At 34.9% G+C, this 10,280-nt stretch overlaps 1 protein-coding gene across 1 annotated transcript; it reads right to left on the reverse strand.

Annotated features, from left to right (window-relative positions):
• Positions 1 to 4,638: 4,638 nt before the first annotated feature.
• Positions 4,639 to 8,484, reverse strand: LOC145566786 (uncharacterized). The gene is made up of 6 exons (XM_081626095.1): positions 7,975 to 8,484; positions 7,569 to 7,879; positions 6,476 to 6,813; positions 5,751 to 6,168; positions 5,008 to 5,080; positions 4,639 to 4,815 (listed from the first exon to the last, which is right to left on the reverse strand). Exons 1-6 carry the CDS (start codon positions 8,482 to 8,484, stop codon positions 4,639 to 4,641), a joined length of 1,827 nt encoding a protein of 608 aa, XP_081482221.1.
• Positions 8,485 to 10,280: the final 1,796 nt, after the last annotated feature.

The raw sequence follows: 10,280 nt of genomic DNA on the forward strand, positions 1-10,280 counted from the left end.
ACAATCGTCAATAGTGAATTAACGTTACCTTTTTTTATTCCCCGCGGTTAATATTGTATCCAATAAATTTCAATTTGGATCAATTGTATCAATATTTATCTGACGCTAATTGGGACAGCTAGATTTCATACGCGTCACATATTGCATATCACTATTCAAAACACTATTTGACACTATTCAAATAGTATTTTCCGTTACGTTGCCGACGTGAATTTGGTCTTCTGTTCTATTCATTTGTCTGTTGTTTTGATCTAGTTTTGTACCTTTTATCTTTTTTTTTCCCTTACGACTATGATAAATATAAATTTGTGTTTTTAATAGAGTGAGGTAAGATAAGAGTTTACCCTTTTATTTAAGGTCATTATGTTAAGGAAATATATTTTACTCCAGACTACCTTAAATTTATGTCATATGACTTAATATTGTGTGATTTTACATGGTGTATTTTCACTTTGATCATGTCAATCTTATGATTTTATATGATTTACCTTACTTTATACTTTTAGTAAGAGTTATTATTTGTAATGCTCGTATTTATAAGGTTTTGTCGTATAGTTAGATGTTCTTGGGTAAATTTATATGTACTGTCTAATAAGGGCAGGGGTTATTTTATTTTATTTTATTTTACTTTTTATATAAACTTTGAAATATTATGTCCAACCCTACTAGTATTGTAACCTAATGTCTTTGTGTAACTTTCAGACCTAACATCTCAAAGCTGATATTTATTTTATAAGTGTTGTTTTAGTACCTTGGTGAGTATAATAGTCACTAAATAAATTTAGGCATTCTGTTATCGTATACCATGTGAGTATTATTTTTGAGTTGTGACAAGACTTGGTCATATATTTTCTTTTTTGTAATACCATGGCATTTTAGAACCTTTTTATTATATGAATATTAGAGTTGATTTTATTACGATTTTCTTTATTTTATCAGTTTAAGTGTTGCAAAACAGATTAAGTGGTTTGTTACATATAAAATGAGAGAATTTAATATCAAGATTCTCATTATTACCAAAATCTTGATATTTTTCAAAATAATCCTTGAATTATATTTTATTTACTTTTTTTTATATTCTCTCTAAAAAATTCTCCTCTAATATTTTTCTTTAGTTAAAATCTCTCTAATTTAGCTTTTTTCTTTTTTTTAAGTTATTTCTTATAAAAAGCATCATATAATTAAGTTGTTATTTTTATTTTAATTTTTTATTTAAGTATTGTTATTATCTTCAATTCCTATATATATATATATATATAAAACACAAAAATATCTCAAGTTCAAGTATTGTTGTTATTTTCATCTTTGTTAAAAAAATTAGTTAATTATTTAAGTATTCCTATTCTATACTAAAACCAAAAAAAAAGTTTATTTCTTAAGATTTAGTTTTATTTTTCAAGTTTATTTTCTATAATCAAAAATCAAAAAAAAAAGTTCATTAGCTTTATTTTGCACTAATTTCTTTTAATATCTCAAAATTCCAAAAAAATATCACTTAGTCTCTTTCAATTCATTGCATTTTAATTAAGGAGTTATCACCTTTTCATCCTTGATAAACAAAAGAGGTTATCTAAAAATTGCTACATCTAGCTCAAGGTATTATCTTTATTCCTTTCTTAATTTCCTTAATTATTATTATTATGCTAACTAATGTGTTTGTTTCCATGTGATGATACCAATAGGGGTAATGACGATATTAGGTGCTAAATTAGCCCTAAATCTTTCATTACTCCAAATTAGAAAGCCAAGCCTATTGGTAAGGTGATAGGTTACAAAGATGGGGGTTAATTGCATTTTGCATTGCATCTCTTTCTAATGCATTTTAAACATGAAAGGTTAGTGCATTCATGTGTTTGTCTAAGATATATTTTTTAAAAATAATTTCCTTCTTAAAGTGAGCTTAAAGACCTAAGGAATTAAGAGTTTATGTAAAGGATGTTCAAGAGTGAAGAGTTACTTACTACGTCCCAAAGATGCCTATAAAATAACCTTTACGTCCAAAAGCACTTCTATTTCTTTAGCTAAAGTGATAGAATTTTTCAAGAGCTTTCCATCCGTATCTCACAATAATTTTTTCGATTTTTCTATGATTTTTAATGATTTTTTTAGTTTAAGCTAACAAAGAGATGAAATATGCACGTTTTTCTCTTAATTTTTTTTTTTTTTTTAAAAAAAAATTGTATTAATTTATTTTCAAGAAACTAATGGTGTCATGGAACCTATATTACATTATATCATGTATTTATATTTGGAGAACCTTAATTATTAAGATTTTTAAGTAACTTTAATTTTATCTAGAGATGAGTTTAGAAATAAGAGTTTTTCACAATCTTTAATTCTAAAAAAACATTTTAAAATCTTTAATCTTATTTTAAAGATGAATTCAGAAATAGGAGTTTTAAAAAACTTTAAATTTTTTTTAAAATTTTGTGAACTTTCTTATTTCAAACCCTTTCGCAACGCAAGAATGAATCATAACTTTGCTTGTTTGTTTTAATAATTAATGATAGTTGATATGAGGTTATGGCCTCATTTCCAAACATGAGGTTTAAGATTAATTATTTAGTTGTATAAGGTTGTAACAATTATCCATCTCCATAAAAATAAGCTTATATCCCATTATAATTACCCGATGGATTAATTGACAATCGGATATGATTAAATAGTTTATTGTTCCCTTTTATTTGGAAGTAAGGCCTTGACAGGTGTCGTGTTTTATTTGGTCAGTTCCATTAAGCCTAAACACATAACCCTTAAAACCTTACAAAAATTATCCTTGAGTGAGATTATACAGTGAACCCTTCCAACTTCACTCAAAAAATATCTTGACCCACCAAAAAGTCGTCAATTGGGACGCATTTGTTGAATTGTCTTGTTCAAAAGACATTTTTGGTGATCACTAATCGGGGTGATTTTCCTCAACCAAGGTGGTTCATTTACTTTTATGAGTGAATCTGTCAAATATCATAAAATCCCACTTACAAAAAATGACATTTATGTCAACTACCCAAATTAAAAACCCAATGGAATTGGTTACTTAAAACATGGCATCAGTCCGAACTACGAAGGTTTTGATCCGTGAGTGAATTCAAAATCTCACTATGATCAGTATGTAGTGCAACTTTGGTGCTCAAACCTACCTTATATTAATTATTATATCATTTTTTTTGTGATTACCATGTCTTAAAACTTGATTTTTAACAACGCAATAGTAAGAGCCCGTTCTTTAGAACGGAAGGGAAGACGAGTTCCAGACGTTCGATTCTCTTAACCTAAACCCCGAACCCTGTGCCTTATTTATGTTTATGGAGTTAACAGTTGATTTCTTTTAGTTTTATTTCTTAAAATTGACTGTTTTAAAATATGTCCTTATTCGGATAAAAATAAGGTGGCGACTCTAAGTTTTGTTTATAAGTCTTATCAGACACTTAAGTGGAACCTTTATAGACTAATCTTTGTCCACTAAAAACAAGGTACCACCACCACAATAATCTAAAGACGAAATTTAAAGAACATTTCACAGTAAACAATGAATTGAATATTATGTCAAAAATAAAAACACATTACACTGACAATCAAATAGCACGGAAATAAAGAATATTATTTAACAGTTTGTTCTTTATAAAATAGTGTCATGTTAATTGTTATTAATAGCTTTTTTTTTTTTTTTTTTAATATCTATTATGTTCTTTTATTACGTTCATTACATTTTAACAATATGTTCTTTTGCACTTTAGATATATGTTCTTTATGATTCTATAAAATGTTCTTTTCACTTTAACTAATTGTTCTTTTCACTTTAACTAAATGTTCTTTACATTTCTATATAATGTTTTTTCCGCCTTTTTTTTTAAAGGAATGTACCATGCGCATGGTACATCCGCCTCCATGAACCACTGATTGCTTTCGAAAAACTCATATTGAGTAATAGCTCCTGCATCATTTAAGTTTAGACAGGAAAATTGTATCACATTAACAACATTTTTCTATTTATGATCAGATTTTATGGTCTTATTCAATAACATTGAAGCCTATAGGTAGTAAATTATTAAAGTCATACAACTATGTATACTTCGATTTTGGCCTGGACTAGAATTCTTTTCTCAAAGTTCTGATCTCCTCTTCAAGTACACTTACATAAAACATATTTTATTATTTTCAAATCAAATATACTTATTCTTGATATATATTCTTAATGATCCTTGTACAAATATTATTTAAAAACTGTATTAGCTAATTAATTTCATAGTTTGTCATTATCAAAAGCCTAGAGGTTCAAACTTAACTCAACATAAGTATTATCAAATTATTCAACTAATATCCATGAACAATAATCCAATTTAATTCACAAAAGATGAAGGCAAAAATTGAGCTAAGGGCTTAATGAAATTATTTGAGCACATTGTCTTTCATCTCCTCTCATCTTTTATCAAAACAATAAGGATGATGAAGAATTAGAGAGATAATTGCCTTCCTTCTCATTAATCACAATCGAGAATATATAGGAGTTACAAATCCTAGTCCTAGTATCAAAAGATATTCTAAGATCTTTAGAAATTAACTAAATTACATAAGATAATATATGCTAATATTCTATCATATCAAACATAATATACGATATTATCTTAATACCCCCCCTCAAGTTGGAGCATGTGGGTCGAAGATGCCCAACTTGGAAAGAAGATAATCAAACTGTGCTTTCCCAAGTGCCTTTGTAAAAATATCAGCAAGCTGTGAAGAAGTCGAAACATGAGTTGGAGAAATCAACCCCTCGGTAATTGCATCACGAACAAAGTGACATTCAATCTCAATGTGCTATATGCAAAGCAGACTCACTGTCACAAAATAGTTTAATCGCCTTCGGATGTTGAATCCCAAGACTTAACAACAAATCCTTGACCCACTTAAGCTCCTTAGTGATCGAGGACATAGACCTATATTCGACCTCCCAAGAAGAGAGAGAGACCGTTGGTTGCTTCTTGGTTTTTCACGAAATAGGTGATTTACCAAGAAAGACAAGCCAACCAGATAAAGATCGTCGAGTGAGGGGGCAAGCAGCCCAATCTGAGTCACACCAACCCTGCAGATTTAAGTCACAATTTGAGGTCAATAGAATACCTTGACCCGGAGTGCCTTTCAAGTATCGGACGACCCTTAGAGCAGCATCCCAATGTTCAGTCCGTAGTTCTTGCATAAATTGCGACAAAATGTGAACCGAGTATGCCAAATCAAGACGCGTAACAGTACGATAAATCAAGCGACCAACGAGCCATCTATATACTTCCGGATCGGGAAGAAATGCGCCTGTGGCTAAACCCAACTTGTGGTTTTTCTCTATGGGAAAGCCACTGGGTTTCGCCCCTAGCAAACCTGCTTCAGAAATAATATCCAAAGTGTACTTCCATTGACATAAAAACAAACCTGCAGAGCTACGAGCCACCTCAATGCCCAAAAATTATTTCAAAGGACCAAGATCCTTCATCTTAAAACAATCATAAAGATAGGCCTTAAAAATAGTCAATGCAGCGGAATCATTCTCAGAAATAATCAGATCATCAACATACACTAAGACAGTAATTTGAGTAGTGCGTGTTGTATATGTGAATAAGGAATAATCAGAATAAGATTGATTGAAACCATATTGTTTCAAGGCCGTGGTAAGTTTGCCAAACCAACATCATGGTGCCTGTTTCAGGCCATAGAGAGACTTGTGCAATCTGCAAACCAAGGAAGGATCCGAACTTTCAAACCCTGGCGGAAGTTTCATGTAGACCTCTTCATCTAAGTCACCATGGAGGAATGCATTATGAACATCCATCTGGTGTAATTCCCAATTCTTTGCGGCAGCTATAGCAAGAACAGTGCGCACCATTGTCATCTTAGCAACCGGAGAAAAAGTCTCATCGTAGTCCACACCTGCTTTCGGATGATTCCCATAGACCACCAGACGAGATTTGAGGCGTTCAAATGCACCATTAGAGAGAAATTTGGTCTTGTAGACCCATTGACTTCCAAGAGCCCTTTTTCTCGGGGGTAGAGGTTCCAACGTCCAAGTGCCGTTGTCCTCCAAAGCTTGAACTTCCTCATTCATGGACTTACGCCATCCTTCAGATTGCATAGCTTCCTTGAAATTTTCGGATCCTTGCTTTGAACAACAGCTGAAATAAACTTTCGACAATTCATAGACAAATTGTCACGATGTATATAATGTGCTAAAGGATACGGAGTACCTGAAGACTGATTTGAAGGCGGAGACGGACTTTTAGCAAAAATCGAGTGAGTAACATAATCACGGAGCTTAATAGACGGGAATTTTTCCCGAAACCCGCGGCCCATATCTGAATGTTGGGCATCGGGAGCTGTGGTGTCGGTGTGCTGTGGTGTCGGAGAGGTGCTGGGAGAGGGCGGCTGCTGCATTGGGGAGGCAGCAGAGCTGCTGTGCGGGCCTGCCGAGGCAGCAGGTGTGCATGCGTACCTGCCGAGCCAGACCCATCTCTCGCAGCATTTCCAGCGGGCAGAACAGTGCTGGAATAATGGGGAGTGGGCGTAGTACCTGCGACAGCTGACTGGGAGGCGTCCAAAACCCCCTCTGTCGTGGGTATTACCTCACCATCCTCAATATTATCATAATGTTCATCACCCGAAGCATAATCCGCAAAATCATCATGAATTTCATCCGATAAATCATGCACACCCAAATAAATGTTAACATCACCCGGACAACCAAACGGAAAAATATCTTCCACAAATTTGACATCGCGAGACACAAAAAATTCCTTAGTCTCAAGATCATATAACCTCCAACCCTTCTTCCTAAAAGGATACCCCAAGAAAACACACTTGCGACTCCAACTAGCAAATTTATCCCCCCGAGTCTTTTGGTTATGGGCAACACACAAGCAACCAAAAGTACGAATAACATCAAAATTAGGGGGTTTATTGAAAAGAATTTCAAAAGGGGTTTTATTTTGTAGAAGAGGTGTTGGAGTTCTATTAATTAAGTGAGCAGCAGCTAAAATACACTCACCCCAAAAACAAAAGGCAATTTGGCTTGGAATCTCAAGGCCCTACCAACATTAAGAATATGTTTATGTTTTTGTTCCACTCTTCCATTTTGTTCAGGGGGTCCCACACATGAGGTTTGAAATATGATGCCAGTAGCAAGGAAAAAATCTTTCAAACAATTAAATTCGGTTCCATTATCACTTTGAACATTTTTAATTGTTTGATTAAATTGCCTCTCAACCATAGCAACAAAAGCCATAAACATTTGAAAAACTTCGGTTTTATCAATCAATAAATAAATCCAAACAGCTCTAGAATAATCATCAATAATGGTAAAAAAATAACGAGCTCCACATGATGAAACATGTCTATATGGACCCCATAAATCACAATGTATTTTCTCAAAAATTCTAGAAGATTTATTATCACTTAAAGGAAACTTGTCTCTAGGATGTTTAGCACGAAAACAGACTTCACATCCTTTATCTAAACTGCTTTTATTATTTCTAATATGAGGAAGCAACTTAACTACTCTTTTCGAAGGATGCCCCATTCTTCTATACCAAAGCTCCAAATCTGATGTCGCTTCAACCACAGACACATGTTGCACCATATCCAGTTTGGTAAAATAATAGAGTCCGTCTCGCCTAAGACCCGTTCCAATCAGCTGCTTCAGACGGTCTTGTATAGCACACATATATGAGTTAAATTGAACAATAACATTTAATTGATCGCTGAGTTGCGAAACAGAAATCAAATTGCAATTGAGATGTGGCACAAAAAGAACTCCAGTGATAATAATTTTACCAAACAATTTAACATAGCCCTCCAAAGTAGCAAGGACACTCTCACCATTCGGCAATCCAACAGGACACTCAATATAACGAGTGTCAAACAACCAAGATTGATTACCGGTAACGTGATGAGTCGCTCCGGTTTCAGTTATCCAACATGAATCATCGAACTTACCATGTAGACGATTTTCAGGAATATGTGCATTACCCATAAAACCCAAAATCGCCTTCTATTGTTCGGCACTGAAGGCTTGAGACGAGGAAGGAGGTGCGGTATTTGGAGGTTCTGCTGCTGCGACATTAGCCCGAGCCCCCTCTTGCCTTGACCAGCCGAACTGTCTCTCGACCCTGCTGTCCAACCTGCAGGATACCCAACTACTTCAAAGCACCGAGTTAGGTCGTGCCCTTTCTTCTTGCAATGAGGACAGGGTGCCTTAAACCAACAATTCGAGAAATCATGGCCCTGCTTCTTATAGTGGGAGCAGATAGAGCCACGACCCCCACCAGTATTAGCCCATAGAGCAAAACCAATAGCCTCGGTTAGCTGGGCATCGGCTTCCTTCCGAGCATTACGAACCCGTTCCCCTTGAATAACAAGCTGATACGCCCGATCAAGGCTGGGTAAGGGGTCCCGAGAAAGAATATTTGAGCGGAGAGAAGAGTAATAATCTGAATACAATCCCATGAGAAAATCGTGTTAGCGGGACTGATCTCGACGTTGCTCATGAAGACGTCCTGCCGTACAAGAAGAGCAGCACGAGCAAGAGATTAGAGGCTCGTGATGGTCCAATTCGAGCCAAAGAGCGTGCAATTTCCCACAGTATACGGAGACTGCCATATTCTTACTCTGTTCACTCTTCGCAAGGGACGATCGGAGTTGCTGAATTCGGGGACCATTTGTCTATGCGAAGCGTTTTTAAAGGTGATCCCAAAACGGCTTGACTTCTCTGAATTTCGAAAGGGAGGATTTAACCTCGGGATCTATAGTGTTCGAGAGCCAAGAAATCAACATTACATTTATAGCAGTCCAGTCTGATTTTGTGCAGGGTGGTTCGGGCACTGTAATTGTGCCATCGAGGAATTTGAACTTTCGTCGGGTTTCAAGAGCAGTCCTAATATCGGCTGCCCATTCATCATAATTATCACCTTTGAGTCGTGTAGGAGTAATGTAGTCACCAGGCCTATCTTGCGGACCTAGAAAATAAGGGGAGTTTGATTCAATTTTGGGTGGTGGCGGCGGTGGAGTACCGTCGCCGGCCATGATTACATGTTAGAGAAAAAAACAACCTTGCTCTTGATACCATGAAGAATTAGAGAAATAATTGCCTGCCTTCTCATTAATCACAATCGGGAATATATAGGAGTTACAAATCCTAGTCCTAGTATCAAAAGATATCCTAGGATCTTTGGAAATTAACTAAATTACATAAGATAATATATGCTAATATTCTATCATATCAAACAAAATATACGATATTATCTCAATAAATGAAGACTTCAGCAGTAGTTTAAATTGAATAATTATTTTTTAAAAAAAAATTACCGTAAAAAATTAGCGTTAAGGTCATTAATAAATACTTTTAAAAAAACTATATCCGATCCTGGATTATGAGTTCGATTTGATTCTAACTGATCATATGTTTCGTTATATATTATTCTGTTAAGATCAAACGTGAATTCCACATTTATTCAATCTGCATATTATCTCATAAATTTGTAAGACGGCCGACCTAGGGTAATCGATAGCCAGCACCTTAGGTCCTGTCCTTTAGGACTTATTTTCAATTCAATTTAGTTCAATTCAGTCTAGGTCGATTCTGTTTAACTCAATTCAGGGTTTAGTTCAATTATTAGATCAGCTAATATATTTTTATCATCAAGCAGTTAGAGAAAGATAATTTCACAGGTACATATATTGATGTTTGCTATAACATGCATGCAAGAGAAAGGAAATGAACAATATTTAATTTTAAGAAAAAGAGAAATAACATCATTGATTGAAGCTCAATACATTTTTACACCTTTTGTATACATAAAGGCTATAGTATGCATAGTATATAAAGCCGCCAAAGTGAAAGGAAAACAAATAAACCAAAATGAAGACGTACATAGAAATATTGAATGATAAAAACAAGAAGTCAAACGAGTCAAAGTGCTTATAAAGAAGTCAAACGTAATCGCAACAAAGAATAGCGCATGAAAGTAATGCAGCAACAAGGTGAGGGAAACTCTATCAGTAGTGCATGAAAATAATGCAGCATTGACATGAGGCAATTATATGATCAGTTTTGGCCAGGAAGTTTGCCATCCAAGAAAGTATTAACATGGCCTTCAATGGGAGGACCCATGCTCCCACAGGCTTCGACGGCAAGCCCATCGGCATTCAAACAACCGTTCATTGGGGATTTGGTTGTGCCGGATGCACGAACGACCCCTGCATCAGCATTCACTGTCACTGTCACCGGAAGTTCAACCAGGTTT

Source organism: Chenopodium album, chromosome 11 (genome assembly GCF_948465745.1).
Source record: "Chenopodium album chromosome 11, dcCheAlbu1.1, whole genome shotgun sequence".
In the NCBI taxonomy this organism is placed as follows: Eukaryota; Viridiplantae; Streptophyta; class Magnoliopsida; order Caryophyllales; family Amaranthaceae; genus Chenopodium; species Chenopodium album.

What these genes read in the sequence shown, in the direction of transcription:
- LOC145566786 (XM_081626095.1), bottom strand. Translation starts at nt 8,484, where the DNA reads ATGGGATTGTATTCAGATTATTACTCTTCTCTCCGCTCAAATATTCTT. An exon ending in ACATCAGATTTGGAGCTTTG is followed by an intron (nt 6,814 to 7,568) that starts GTATAGAAGAAT and finishes GTATCCTTTTAG; the next exon opens with GAAGAAGGGTTGGAGGTTAT. An exon ending in AGATGGGTCTGGCTCGGCAG is followed by an intron (nt 6,169 to 6,475) that starts GTACGCATGCAC and finishes AATTGTCGAAAG; the next exon opens with TTTATTTCAGCTGTTGTTCA.